At 49.2% G+C, this 16,201-nt stretch overlaps 1 protein-coding gene across 2 annotated transcripts in view; it reads left to right on the top strand.

Annotated features, from left to right (window-relative positions):
* LOC139756119 (monocarboxylate transporter 5) overlaps positions 1-16,201 on the top strand; it is a 205,087-nt gene that overhangs the window by 35,571 nt on the left and 153,315 nt on the right. The window contains exon 1 of one of the 2 annotated variants that reach the window (XM_071675198.1): positions 9,493-9,741. The exons of the other annotated variant lie outside the window; for it this stretch is intronic. Within the exon in view, the coding sequence (XP_071531299.1) occupies positions 9,508-9,741 (234 nt within the window). The 5' untranslated portion in view covers positions 9,493-9,507. Of the gene's footprint in view, positions 1-9,492; positions 9,742-16,201 lie in introns of those variants that run through there. 2 annotated transcript variants of the gene reach the window in all.

Raw genomic sequence — 16,201 nt, 5'->3', positions numbered from 1 at the left:
TCCCTCTCTCTCTCTCCTCCCTTCTCAAAGGCTCACACAGACACAACATATCATCAACCCGACGCACAGCGATGGTCCACACCAACTCCACTGCGCTCACACACCACCTCTACCGAGGGCTGGTGTGGTCTGCCGAGGGCTGATGTGGTCTGCCGAGGGCTGATGTGGTCTGCCGAGGGCTGGTGTGGTCTGCCGAGGGCTGGTGTGGTCTGCGAGGGCTGGTGTGGTCTGCGAGGGCTGGTGTGGTCTGCGAGGGCTGCTGTGGTCTGCGAGGGCTGATATGGTCTGCGAGGGCTGATGTGGTCTGCCGAGGGCTGGTGTGGCCTGCGAGGGCTGATGTGGTCTGCCGAGGGCTGGTCTGGTGTGGTCTGCGAGGGCTGGTGTGGTCTGCCGAGGGCTGGTGTGGTCTGTCGAGGGCTGGTGTGGTGTGCGAGGGCTGGTGTGGTCTGTCGAGGGCTGGTGTGGTCTGTCGAGGGCTGGTGTGGTCTGCCGAGGGCTAGTGTGGTCTGCGAGGGCTGCTGTGGTCTGCGAGGGCTGATATGGTCTGCGAGGGCTGATGTGGTCTGCCGAGGGCTGGTGTGGCCTGCGAGGGCTGATGTGGTCTGCCGAGGGCTGGTCTGGTGTGGTCTGCGAGGGCTGGTGTGGTCTGCGAGGGCTGGTGTGGTCTGCCGAGGGCTGGTGTGGTCTGTCGAGGGCTGGTGTGGTGTGCGAGGGCTGGTGTGGTCTGTCGAGGGCTGGTGTGGTCTGCGAGGGCTGGTGTGGTCTGCCGAGGGGTAGTGTGGTCTGCGAGGAAGGCCTTTTTTTTTTTGAGTCGTTTTCAAGTCTACAAACACCAGCTGTGTGTGTGTGTGTGTGTGTGTGTGTGTGTGTGTGTGTGTGTGTGGTAGACGACGTCAGGTGGGGAGGAGGAGCCCAGGAACCCAGAGGCGGAGGAGGAGGAGGAGGAGGAGGAGGAGGAGGAGGTGTCATCCTCCTCTTGTCGGCTAGGTAAAGGGAGGAGGAGGAAGAGGAGGGAGGGAAGGAGGAGGAGGGAGGGAGGGAGAGTGAGGCGAGGCAGTGAGGGAGGGAGGCGAGCATCGTCAGCAGCATTAGCGCGACGCTAGGGGCGCGGAGGAGAGGGGCGCGGGCGGGCGGGGGGCGCGGCCCTTTTTGTAATGCTACGTGATGATGTTTAAGAGTCCATTGGTATGCGAGGTTCGTGATGTGTGCCATGGCAGCAGTATTCTGATGACGGTACAGAGGCGTGTCACAATGCATCGTATCTAAGGTCATACATTATGTTATCTAAGGTCATACATTATGTTATCTAAGGTCATACATTATGTTATCTAAGGTCATACATTATGTTATCTAAGGTCATATATTATGTTATCTAAGGTCATATATTATGTTATCTAAGGTCATACATTATGTTATCTAAGGTCATACATTATGTCATCTAAGGTCATACATTATGTTATCTAAGGTCATACATTATGTCATCTAAGGTCATACATTATGTTATCTAAGGTCATACATTATGTTATCTAAGGTCATATATTATGTTATCTAAGGTCATACATTATGTTATCTAAGGTCATACATTATGTCATCTAAGGTCATACATTATGTTATCTAAGGTCATACATTATGTTATCTAAGGTCATACATTATATGAAATGTCATGGTGATAACAGTGCAGCCCCGGGGAAGAGATCCACGGTAGGATCCGATACCGAGGTTGTGTGTTTGTATAAGTGGCTGGGACGAGGTTGTGTGTTTGTATAAGTGGCTGGGACGAGGTTGTGTGTTTCTATAAGTGGCTGGGACGAGGTTGTGTGTTTGTATAAGTGGCTGGGACGAGGTTGTGTGTTTGTATAAGTGGCTGGGACGAGGTTATGTGATTGTATAATGGCTGGGACGAGGTTGTGTGTTTGTATAAGTGGCTGGGACGAGGTTGTGTGTTTGTATAAGTGGCTGGGACGAGGTTATGTGATTGTATAATGGCTGGGACGAGGTTGTGTGTTTGTATAAGTGACTGGGACGAGGTTGTGTGTTTGTATAAGTGGCTGGGACGAGGTTGTGTGTTTGTATAAGTGGCTGGGACGAGGTTGTGTGATTGTATAAGTGGCTGGGACGAGGTTGTGTGTCTGTATAAGTGGCTGGGACGAGGTTGTGTGTTTGTATAAGTGGCTGGGATGAGGTTGTGTATTTGTATAAGTGGCTGGGACAAGGTTGTGTGTTTGTATAAGTGGCTGGGATGATGTTGTGTGTTTGTATAAGTGGCTGGGACGAGGTTGTGTGTTTGTATAAGTGGCTGGGACGAGGTTGTGTGTTTGTATAAGTGGCTGGGATGATGTTTGACGATGTCGCGCGAGAAACGCGTTTTTTTTTTTTTTTTTTTCGGCCAGATGCGGGGCGTAGGCCAGGTAGGCCCGGCTATGGTAGATATTATATAGGTATGGTGAGAGGCCCGGCGTCAAGAGCCTAATGAGTATCACTAAAGGGATCACGAGGCATTTATCGATTCGTCTCATATGCTCATGAGAGGAGGATCGGATCCAACAGCCTTCAGCAGTATGATGCTCTTTTTTTTTTCTTCTTCCCTACCGGGTACAGATCAGAGCCCACACTTGGGAATTAGCCCGGGGTCCACAGTTGCTCTGTAACTCGCCAGCTGTATGTATGTATGTACCTGTAACTCACCAGATGTATGTATGTATGTACCTGTAACTCGCCAGATGTATGTATGTATGTACCTGTAACTCGCCAGATGTATGTATGTATGTACCTGTAACTCGCCAGATGTATGTATGTATGTACCTGTAACCCGCCAGATGTATGTATGTATGTACCTGTAACCCGAGGCGTCTTGTGGCAGTTACAGCATCGCTGTACCCCGGTACAGAGGCGATGTGTTCTCCATGTGGTAAACATGTGATTGGTCACATGTTTACCAATTGGCGTCCAAGCTTCGTCTCTTCGATGTATATCAACTGACTGTTATATTTCTCTCTTGTGTTTCCCCTGATGATGTGATTATGACACGAAAGTGCACTTGGGAACTTTTCGTGTTTCATTATCCCCGTGGACTCATAGGAATATAATTATATATATATATATATATATATATATATATATATATATATATATATATATATATATATATATATTTTTTTTTTTTTATACTTTGTCGCTGTCTCCCGCGTTTGCGAGGTAGCGCAAGGAAACAGACGAAAGAAATGGCCCAACCCACCCCCCCCCATACACATGTATATACATACGTGCACACACACACATATATATATATATATATATATATATATATATATATATATATATATATAGTACTGGGGGGGTCGTCGTGTGAGGGACGTAGTAGTCGTACATTAGATAATCTGAGAGGTCTCTTCCTCCCTCCTCCATCACCACCACGTGTCCCCCCCCAGAGACGTCACGTCTCCCCCGTGTCCCCCCCAGAGAGGCCCCTCCTCTTCCCCCTCCGCAAGGGCGGCTTCATGACGCCGTGATGGACGCCTTGCTTCGCCAGAGGAGGTGCTCTGTCATGTGCCACTGTCACGAGCGCCTGTCATTCCCCCCTCCTTCCCCTTCCCCCCCTTCCCCTCTTCCCCCATTCCCCGTCGTCCCCTCTCCCCCCATTCCCACCCAGCACCGGCCTCATGCCGATCGTTATTCTGAGGTCGTCTGACGTCATGCATAGATTTTTTTTTGGTCTTCGGACGTGGCTTGCTGCGAGCGCACGAGGTCTTTGAGAATGGGGTGATGAGGGTGTTCCTTCGTGCCACATACAGACCACCCCCCCGTCGTGTGGCCTGGTGGTGATGGGTCGTGATGACCGGAAACCCCCCTTGTGATGCAGTAGGGTCTTCGTGTGGCCTGGTGATGATGGGTCGTGATGACCGGAAACCCCCCTTGTGATGCAGTAGGGTCTTCGTGTGGCCTGGTGATGATGGGTGATGACCGGACCCCCCTTGTGATGCAGTAGGGTCTTCGTGTGGCCTGGTGATGATGGGTCGTGATGACCGGAAACCCCCCTTGTGATGCAGTAGGGTCTTCGTGTGGCCTGGTGATGATGGGTGGTGATGACCGGAAACCCCCCTTGTGATGCAGTAGGGTCTTCGTGTGGCCTGGTGATGATGGGTGGTGATGACCGGACACCCCACCTTGTGATGTACTAGGGTCTTCGTGTGGCCTGGTGATGATGGGTGATGACCGGACCCCCTTGTGATGCTCCAGGGGGGGGGTCTTCGTGTGGCCTGGTGATGATGGGTGATGACCGAACCCCCCTTGTCATGCACTAGGGGGTCTTCGTGTGGCCTGGTGATGATGGGTGATGACCGAACCCCCCTTGTCATGCACTAGGGGGTCTTCGTGTGGCCTGGTGATGATGGGTGATGATGACCGGACACCCCCCCTTGTGATGTACTAGGGTCTTCGTGTGGCCTGGTGATGGGTGATGACCGAACCCCCTTGTGATGCTCTAGGGGGGGGGTCTTCGTGTGGCCTGGTGATGATGGGTGATGACCGGACCCCCTTGTGATGCACTAGGGGGGGAGGGTCCTCGTATGGCCTGGTGATGGATGATGACCGGACCCCCTTGTGATGCACTAGGGCCTTCCTTCGTCCGTCCGTCCGTCCGTCCGTCCGTCCGTCCGTCAGTCAGTTATGATCGTAAAGAAACGCTTACGTTCTCGGATCTGGGAAGACCCTCTACCTGTGTGGTGGCAGCTAAGGATGGGCGGACGAAGAATTTAGACACAGAGACGAAGCAATACGTACGTCCCGGTCGGCCCAGTAGACCACTCTTGTAACGTGAAGCTGTGGGAGCTGGTGCGTGGCCAGCTGTGGGAGCTGGTGTGTGGCCAGCTGTGGGAGCTGGTGTGTGGCCAGCTGTGGGAGCTGGTGTGTGGCCAGCTGTGGGAGCTGGTGCGTGGCCAGCTGTGGGAGCTGGTGTGTGGCCAGCTGTGGGGGCTGGTGTGTGGCCAGCTGTGGGAGCTGGTGCGTGGCCAGCTGTGGGAGCTGGTGTGTGGCCAGCTGTGGGAGCTGGTGTGTGGCCAGCTGTGGGAGCTGGTGTGTGGCCAGCTGTGGGAGCTGGTGCGTGGCCAGCTGTGGGAGCTGGTGTGTGGCCAGCTGTGGGAGCTGGTGTGTGGCCAGCTGTGGGAGCTGGTGTGTGGCCAGCTGTGGGAGCTGGTGTGTGGCCAGCTGTGGGAGCTGGTGTGTGGCCAGCTGTGGGAGCTGGTGTGTGGCCAGCTGTGGGAGCTGGTGTGTGGCCAGCTGTGGGAGCTGGTGTGTGGCCAGCTGTGGGAGCTGGTGTGTGGCCAGCTGTGTGAGCTGGTGTGTGGCCAGCTGTGGGAGCTGGTGTGTGGTCAGCTGTGGGAGCTGGTGTGTGGCCAGCTGTGGGAGCTGGTGTGTGGCCAGCTGTAGGAGCTGGTGTGTTGCCAGCTGTGGGAGCTGGTGTGTGGCCAGCTGTGGGAGCTGGTGTGTGGCCAGCTGTGGGAGCTGGTGCGTGGTCGATTGTGTGAGCTGGTGTGTGGCCAGCTGTGGGAGCTGGTGTGTGGCCAGCTGTGGGAGCTGGTGTGTTGCCAGCTGTGGGAGCTGGTGTGTGGCCAGCTGTGGGAGCTGGTGCGTGGCCAGCTGTGGGAGCTGGTGTGTGGCCAGCTGTGGGAGCTGGTGTGTGGCCAGCTGTGGGAGCTGGTGTATGGCCAGCTGTGGGAGCTGGTGTGTGGCCAGCTGTGGGAGCTGGTGTGTGGCCAGCTGTGGGAGCTGGTGTGTGGCCAGCTGTGGAGCTGGTGTGTGGCCAGCTGTGGAGCTGGTGTGTGGCCAGCTGTGGGGGAGTTTTTAAGCTGTCGTACTTGAGTCGTATATTCGTGCTAATGGGCCGTAACGTTGTACTGAAGGGTCGTACCGTCGTATTAAAGGTCGTACCGTCGTATTAAAGGTCGCACCGTCGTATTGAAGGGTCGCACCGTCGTACTGAAGGGTCGTACTGTCGTACTGAAGGGTCGCACCATCGTAATGAAGGGTCGTACTGTCGTACTGAAGGGTCGTACCATCGTACTGAAGGGTCCTACCGTCTTATTAAAGGTCATACCGTCGTATTAAAGGTCGTACCGTCGTATTGAAGGGTCGCACCGTCGTACTGAAGGGTCGTACTGTCGTACTGAAGGGTCGTACCATCGTACTGAAGGGTCCTACCGTCTTATTAAAGGTCATACCGTCGTATTAAAGGTCGTACCGTCGTATTGAAGGGTCGCACCGTCGTACTGAAGGGTCGTACTGTCGTACTGAAGGGTCGTACTGTCGTACTGAAGGGTCGCACCATCGTAATGAAGGGTCGTACTGTCGTACTGAAGGGTCGTACCATCGTACTGAAGGGTCGTACCGCCTGGCTGACGTATGGCACTTAGAGACGGGGAGCCCCGTCCGTCAGCTGGGTGACGCGCTGGGTTTCCGTCACGCGTCACACACACATGTTGTGACGCGCTGTTGTTGTTGTTGTTGTTGATCCGACAACGGCGAGTCGTTGTTTTGCCGACGAGTCGTTGTTTTGCCGGCGAGCTCAGCTACCCTGAGTCAGCAGCCCCGGGCGGGCCAGCCAGCCAGCCACAAGCTGACGGAGGAATGAACTCTCTCAGCGTTACTTGCTGAGGGGGGAATTATTTGCTGAGGGGGGGAATTATTTGCTGAGGGGGTGGAGGATTATTTGCTGAGAGGGGAGGGGAATTATTTGCTGAGAGGGGAGGGGAATTATTTGCTGAGGGGGGAGGGGAATTATTTGCTGAGGGGGAAATGATTTGCTGAGGGGGAAATTATTTGCTGAGGGGGAAATTATTTGCTGAGGGGGAAAATTATTTGCTGAGGGGGAAATTATTTGCTGAGAGGGAAAATTATTTGCTGAGGGGGGAAATTATTTGCTGGGGGAAATTATTTGCTGAGGGGGGAATTATTTGCTGAGGGGGAAAAATTATTTGCTGGGGGGGGGAAAATTATTTGCTGAGGGGGAAAAATTATTTGCTGAGTGGGAAAAATTATTTGCTGAGGGGAAAAATTATTTGCTGAGGTGGAAAATTATTTGCTGAGGGGAAAAATTATTTGCTGAGGGGAAAAATTATTTGCTGAGGGGGAAAAATTATTTGCTGAGGGGAAAAATTATTTGCTGAGGGGGAAAATTATTTGCTGAGGGGGGCAAATTATTTGCTGAGTGCTAAAATTATTTACTGAGGGGGAAAATTATTTGCTGATGGGGAAATTTATTTGTTGAGGGGGAAATTTATTTGCTGAGGGGGGAAATGATTTGCTGAGAGGGAAAGTATTTGCTGAGGGGGGAAGATTATTTGCTGAGGGGGGAAATTATTTGCTGAGGGGAAAATTATTTGCTGAGGGGAAATTATTTGCTGGGGAAAATTATTTGCTGGAGGAAAATTATTTGCTGAGGGGGAAATTATTTGCTGAGGGGGAAATTATTTACTGGGGGAAAGTTATTTGCTGAGGGGGAAATTATTTGCTGAGGGGGAAAATTATTTGCTGGGGGGGAAATTATTTACTTAGTAGGAATTTCTTTTTTTCTTCATATTTTCCTCCTCCCGTTGGATGCGTCGGACCAATCCAATCGGAGACTAAATCGGCCGGATTTATTCTCGTATTTCTGCCGGATTTATTCTCGTATTTCTGCCGGATTTATTCTTGTATTTCTGCCAGATTTATTCTTGTATTTCTGCCGGATTTATTCTTGTATTTCTGCCGGATTTATTCTTGTATTTCTGCCGGATTTATTCTTGTATTTCTGCCGGATTTATTCTTGTATTTCTGCCGGATTTATTCTTGTATTTCTGCCGGATTTGTTCTTGTATTTCTGCCGGATTTATTGTATTTCTGCCGGATTTATTCTCGTATTTCTGCCGGATTTATTCTCGTATTTCTTCCGGATTTATTCTTGTATTTCTGCCGGATTTATTCTCGTATTTCTGCCGGATTTATCCTCGTATTTCTGCCGGATATATTCTCGTATTTCTGCCGGATATATTCTCGTATTTCTGCCGGATGTATTCTCGTATTTCTGCCGGATATATTCTCATATTTCTGCCGGATTTAGTCTCGTATTTCTGCCGGATTTATTCTCGTATTTCTGCCGGATTTATTCTCGTATTTCTGCCGGATTTATTCTCGTATTTCTGCCGGATTTATTCTCGTATTTCTGCCGGATTTATTCTCGTATTTCTGCCGGATTTATTCTCGTATTTCTGCCGGATTTATTCTCGTATTTCTGCCGGAATCTGTATTCTCGATTCTCGTATTTCTGCCGGATTTTCGCTCTATTCTCGTATTTCTGCCGGATTTATCTCGTATTTCTGCCGGATTTATTCTCGTATTTCTGCCGGATTTATTTGTATTTCTAGCGGATTATCTGGGTTGTTGTGCGACGACTCTCTGTGCCTTTGGCGGCGGACGGTCGGAGGTTCCTCCGATTTCAGCCCTTGTACTGAGATCGCGAGAACGAGAAGGACGAGGATCCCCCAGTGGCTTAGTGGAGGGGCATCACTCATCATTATTACACTCTAGCACGCCCACCTTTACCATGCAACAGCACTACTACAAACAAACAGACACGACCAGACCAGCCAATACGACACGCGAAAAGTACTACTGTACTACTATGCTGACAACCCCACCACGACCTCTACTACACTCCCTCTACCTACACACTCTACCAACCACACCCCACTATACTACTACCACTATACTCACTACTACTACTACACTGACACACACTACACTACCACTACTACACACATACTACTACACTACTACCACTGACTACTACTACCACTACTACCACACTACTACTACTACTACCACTACTACCACTACTACTACATACACTATACCACTCACCACTACCATCACTACACTACTACCACTACTACTACTACTACACTACTACACTACTACTACTACTACTACTACTACCCTAACTACCATACTACCACTACTACACACATACTACCACTACTAACACACTACTAAACTACTAACTACACTACTACCACTGCTACTACTACCACTACTACAACCACTACTACCACTACTACCACTACTACCACTACTACTACTACTACTACTACTACTACTACTACTACTACTACTACTACTACTACTACTACTACCACCACTACTACCACTACTACTACCACTACTACTACTACTACCACCACCACCACCACCACCACCACTACTACTACCACTACTACTACTACCACTACTACTGTCGTAGGGTCGTGGCTCGCCCGCCCGCTGCACGACCCACCCTCCCTCCGGCCGATCACACGCATCATCAGCTTTCACACAGTCACGAAATGTGCTTTTGAAAAGACTAGTTTGGCCCATCATCCTCCGGTGTTCCTATCTCTCGTCTCGATACACGAACGGGAGGAAGAAGACGAGGAAGAGGAGGACGAAGAAGAGGAGGAGGAGGAGGAGGAGGAAGAAGAGGAGGAGAAGAAGAAGAAGATGGCCAAGAAGAAATCCATCGGCAAAGTGTTGAGGAAGCGGTATGGCTTCAACGGGGATATCTTCACCATTTCCACTGGGGACTTGGGCGGTCAGGTCCCCGCCCAGCGTGAGGCCGGGGACCCCACTGGTGGTTCCCTGGGGGTCTTGCCCACCGACGACGAGGACCCCATGGGACCACAGGCCAAGGACGCCTACGGTGAAATGTCACTGTTTCACTCGTCACAGTCGCAGGTAAATCTCCATCCTTCACCGTTGCATTACGTGGACAGTGAGACTCACTGCTTTCTTTTTCTTTTTTTTTTCTTTTATTCCCCTTACATTGGCACTTTTTTCCCTCCCCAGATAGACATAAACCTACCCACTTATTCCCCCCCCCCCCCCCAAGATAGACATAAGCCTCCCCAGAGTTAAGGAAAGGGTTTAAAATGTCGATAATTAAAGAGAGAAGAGATAGAAGAACATTTGATGGATGCTTAACGAGGTAGAAAACCGTCCCAGAGTTAAGGAAAGGGTTTAAAATGTCGATAATTAAAGAGAGAAGAGATAGAAGAACGTTTGATGGATGTTTAACGAAGTAGAAAACCTACCCAAAGTAAGGAAAGGGTTTGGAATGTCGATGATTAAAGAGAGAAGAGATAGAAGAACGTTTGATTGATATTGAAGGCAGTAGAAAACCTACCTTTGAAAAAAAGAAAAGAAAAAAAATAACCCTGGTGCGTTGGTAATTGTCATGGACGACATGAGAAGGTAACGGAGTGTTCTTAAGTTTAGCGGTGGAAGTAAGGAAACAGACGTCAGTGTGCGGTCAAAATTCGCATAAATGGCCATAGGTAGAAGAGGAGGATGCTAGGTATGTTGTGGCTTTTCAGGTGGGAGAGACAAGCAACACGTTGTCCTGGGGTCACACACATCCGAGTCATGTATGGTAAACAAACGAATATATGGTAAACAAACGAATATCTGGTAAACAAATGAGTATCTGGTAAACAAATGAATAACGATAACATTGCGTCGTACACCAAGTGGGTTAGATCGTAAGGTCAGTTGAAGGAGTTCGTATGTCGGAATGTTTGGCCAGTTATGATCACTTTTGATTGGGATAACAACAGAAGGATAACCCCCTACTCCATGCAGTGATAACAACTGAAGGATAACCCTCTACTCCATGCAGTGATAACAACTGAAGGATAACCTCCTACTCCATGCAGTGATAACAACTGAAGGATAACCTCCCACTCCATGCGGTGATAACAACTGAAGGATAACCTCCCACACCATGCAGTGATAACAACTGAAGGATAACCCTCTACTCCATGCAGGGATAACAACTGAAGGATAACCTCCCACACCATGCAGTGATAACAACTGAAGGATAACCTCCCACACCATGCAGTGATAACAACAGAAGGATAACCCCCTACTCCATGCAGTGATAACAACTGAAGGATAACCTCCCACACCATGCAGGGATAACAACTGAAGGATAACCCCCTACTCCATGCAGGGATAACAACTGAAGGATAACACCCCACACCATGCAGTGATAACAACTGAAGGATAACCTCCCACACCATGCAGTGATAACAACAGAAGGATAACCCCCTGCACCATGCAGTGATAACAACTGAAGGATAACCCCCCACACCATGCAGTGATAACAACTGAAGGATAACCCCCCACACCATGCAGTGATAACAACTGAAGGATAACCTCCCACACCATGCAGGGATAACAACTGAAGGATAACACCCCACACCATGCAGTGATAACAACTGAAGGATAACACCCCACACCATGCAGGGATAACAACTGAAGGATAACCCCCCACACCATGCAGGGATAACAACTGAAGGATAACCCCCTACTCCATGCAGTGATAACAACAGAAGGATAACCTCCCACACCATGCAGTGATAACAACAGAAGGATAACCTCCCACACCATGCAGGGATAACAACTGAAGGATAACCTCCCACACCATGCAGTGATAACAACTGAAGGATAACCTCCCACACCATGCAGTGATAACAACTGAAGGATAACCTCCCACACCATGCAGTGATAACAACTGAAGGATAACCCCCCACACCATGCTGGGATAACAACTGAAGGATAACCCCCCACACCATGCAGTGATAACAACTGAAGGATAACCCCCGACTCCATGCAGTGATAACAACAAAAGGATAACCCCCCACACCATGCAGTGATAACAACAAAAGGATAACCTCCCACACCATGCAGGGATAACAACTGAAGGATAACCTCCCACACCATGCAGTGATAACAACTGAAGGATAACCCCCTACTCCATGCAGGGATAACAACTGAAGGATAACCCCCCTCACCATGCAGTGATAACAACTGAAGGATAACCCTCCCACCATGCAGGGATAACAACTGAAGGATAACCCCCTACTCCATGCAGTGATAACAACTGAAGGATAACCTCCCACACCATGCAGTGGTAACAACAGAAGGATAACCCCCCACACCATGCAGTGATAACAACTGAAGGATAACACCCCACACCATGCAGTGATAACAACTGAAGGATAACCCCCCACACCATGCAGGGATAACAACTGAAGGATAACCCCCTACTCCATGCAGTGATAACAACAGAAGGATAACCTCCCACACCATGCAGTGATAACAACTGAAGGATAACCCCCCACACCATGCAGGGATAACAACTGAAGGATAACACCCCACACCATGCAGTGATAACAACAGAAGGATAACCCCCCACACCATGCAGGGATAACAACTGAAGGATAACCTCCCACACCATGCAGTGATAACAACTGAAGGATAACCCCCCACACCATGCAGTGATAACAACTGAAGGATAACCCCCCACACCATGCAGTGATAACAACTGAAGGATAACCTCCCACACCATGCAGTGGTAACAACAGAAGGATAACCCCCTACTCCATGCAGTGATAACAACAGAAGGATAACCTCCCACACCATGCAGGGATAACAACAGAAGGATAACCCCCTACTCCATGCAGTGATAACAACTGAAGGATAACCTCCCACACCATGCAGTGATAACAACTGAAGGATAACCCCCTACTCCATGCAGTGATAACAACAGAAGGATAACCTCCCACTCCATGCAGGGATAACAACAGAAGGATAACCCCCCACACCATGCAGTGATAACAACTGAAGGATAACCCCCCACACCATGCAGGGATAACAACTGAAGGATAACCCCCTACTCCATGCAGTGATAACAACAGAAGGATAACCTCCCACACCATGCAGGGATAACAACAGAAGGATAACCCCCCACACCATGCAGGGATAACAACTGAAGGATAACCTCCCACACCATGCAGTGATAACAACTGAAGGATAACCCCCTACTCCATGCAGTGATAACAACAGAAGGATAACCTCCCACACCATGCAGGGATAACAACAGAAGGATAACCCCCCACTCCATGCAGGGATAACAACTGAAGGATAACCTCCCACACCATGCAGTGATAACAACTGAAGGATAACCCCCCACACCATGCAGGGATAACAACAGAAGGATAACCCCCTACTCCATGCAGTGATAACAACTGAAGGATAACCTCCCACACCATGCAGTGATAACAACAGAAGGATAACCCCCCACACCATGCAGGGATAACAACTGAAGGATAACCTCCCCACACCATGCAGTGATAACAACTGAAGGATAACCCTCCACACCATGCAGTGATAACAACTGAAGGATAACCCCCTACTCCATGCAGGGATAACAACTGAAGGATAACCCCCCACACCATGCAGTGATAACAACAGAAGGATAACCCCCTACTCCATGCAGGGATAACAACTGAAGGATAACCCTCCCACCATGCAGGGATAACAACTGAAGGATAACCCCCTACTCCATGCAGTGATAACAACTGAAGGATAACCCCCCACACCATGCAGTGATAACAACAGAAGGATAACCCCCTACTCCATGCAATGATAACAACTGAAGGATAACCTCCCACACCATGCAGTGATAACAACTGAAGGATAACCCCCTACTCCATGCAGTGATAACAACAGAAGGATAACCTCCCACACCATGCAGGGATAACAACAGAAGGATAACCCCCTGCACCATGCAGTGATAACAACTGAAGGATAACCTCCCACACCATGCAGTGATAACAACAGAAGGATAACCCTCCCACACCATGCAGTGATAACAACAGAAGGATAACCCTCCCACCATGCAGGGATAACAAGTGAAGGATAACCCCCTACTCCATGCAGTGATAACAACAGAAGGATAACCTCCCACACCATGCAGTGATAACAACTGAAGGATAACCCCCTACTCCATGCAGGGATAACAACTGAAGGATAACCCCCCACACCATGCAGGGATAACAACTGAAGGATAACCCCCTACTCCATGCAGTGATAACAACAGAAGGATAACCTCCCACACCATGCAGGGATAACAACTGAAGGATAACCCCCCCACACCATGCAGTGATAACAACAGAAGGATAACCTCCCACACCATGCAGTGATAACAACTGAAGGATAACCCCCCACACCATGCAGGGATAACAACAGAAGGATAACCCCCCCCACACCATGCAGTGATAACAACTGAAGGATAACCTCCCACACCATGCAGGGATAACAACAGAAGGATAACCCCCCCACACCATGCAGGGATAACAACAGAGAGTATATGCCAACCCCACGGGATGGATAACACCCACTGCATACAAGGATAACAGTTGGATAACACTTGCCTCATGCAGAGATTAACCTCCCTCCCACTCCATGTAAGGATAAACCCCCCACCCCTGTGTGGGGAAATGGGACAAGTAAATCCATACAGAAAACATTTAACTGCTTGAGCACGACGGTACGACCCCTGTGCAGAACGCTACTGGCCCTGACAACAGTACGACCCTTGAGCGTGACGGTACGACCCTTGAACTCACTGGCACACAGACCCTGAGCACGACGGTACGACCCTTGAACTCCCTGGTACACAGACCCTGAGCACGACGGTACGACCCCTGTGCAGAACGCTACTGGCCTTGATGACAGTACGACCCTGGATCACGACGGTACGACCCTTGTGCGGAACGCTACATTTCTTGATGACAATACGACCCTGGATCACGACGGTACTACGACCCTTGAACCACACGTCTTCCTCCTGACCCCTAAAAGAGACGACAGATCAAAGCGACCGAGCCACCACGTACTGCCCGAGTCGTACCGACGGTGTTCGAAGGGTCGAACCGTCGTGCTTCAAGGGTCGTAACGTCGCTCACACTCAAGGGAGGATAAAAATGGCCCCCCCGAAAACAGGTCGTATTATCTTCATATTACCCCCAGAACAACACGACCCATCCAGCGCTCCCCCCCCCCACACTCACTCCGGCAGGTGGTGACAACAAAAGGTTTGTAGGTCAAGGTCTGGCTGGGAGGCGAGAGAGAGAGAGAGAGAGAGAGAGAGAGAGAGAGAGAGAGAGAGAGAGAGAGAGAGAGAGAGAGAGAGTTGTAGCCTCTTCGTTGAACAACCTGAACTGTCGTAATGAACCCCGTTTTCTTTCCCTTCGTGGGGTAACTTAGCCTAGCACGATTATTTTTTTTTTATTTTTTTTATTTTTTTGTGCACGACCCGTTGTTGTTTTGGGTTTAGATTCTCCAGATGATGTTATTTTGAGGAGTATGAATCACTGTGAATAGTGAATAACGTATAGTGTATAGGTGTTGAGTAGATGCAGGAGTGTAAACATTTATGATAACGTGTGGGATTTCATATGGATGTGTCATTTACGTAGACACTACCCTAAACTAATCTTCTCTACCCTATCCAACCTTACCCTACCCTAGCCTACCCTAGCCTACCCTACCCTATCCAAACCTGACACAACACAACCTAAACTAGCCTACCCTATACAAACCGTACCTACCCTACCTTACCCTACCCTACCCTAACCTGACCTAACCTACCCTACCCTAAACTAACCTTACCTATCCTACCCTACCTTACCCTTCCCTACCCTACTACCTTACCCTAACCTAACCTAACATAACCTACCCTAAACTAACCTTACCTACCCTACCCTACCCTTCCCTACCCTACTATCCTACCCTACCCTACCCTAATCTAACCTAACCTAACCTAGCATAACTTGACCTAACCAAACTTAACTTCTATAGCGTAGTTATTATAATAGCGGAACGGTGAAGTACCAGTTTAGGGGCGTCACAGAAATACCTTAATGGAGTTGGAAGAAATACATGTCAGTGAACTCCTTATACTTGGTAAAAGTGAGTTAGACGAAGAAATATGATTTCATTTATGATACAATGATAATGATAGATCGGGGGTGAAGGGTTATGAAGATCAGGGAAAACGTCGGGTGAAAGACAAGCACTTTTAGAAATCAACAAACCTACGAAAAGATAACATACCATTACTTAACAACGTAAAATCACGATATTTTCGATGGTAGATATTTTAAGGAAAAAATTGTGCATGTGATAATATAAGTTAGTTGCTGGGACGTTTGTTCGCTGGGGGATTGAAGTGTTCGCTGAGTGTGTTTACTTCCTGCATCTGCGTGCTACCATTATGGCAGCCGGGAGATGGCGACAATGGTATATTTTGAGTGTGATACTTGAGGTTAGACAAGGTTTCCTTAGCTGC

This window comes from Panulirus ornatus, chromosome 20 (assembly GCF_036320965.1).
Source record: "Panulirus ornatus isolate Po-2019 chromosome 20, ASM3632096v1, whole genome shotgun sequence".
Taxonomy (NCBI): Eukaryota; Metazoa; Arthropoda; class Malacostraca; order Decapoda; family Palinuridae; genus Panulirus; species Panulirus ornatus.
This window is presented reverse-complemented; position numbering and strand designations above follow the sequence as displayed.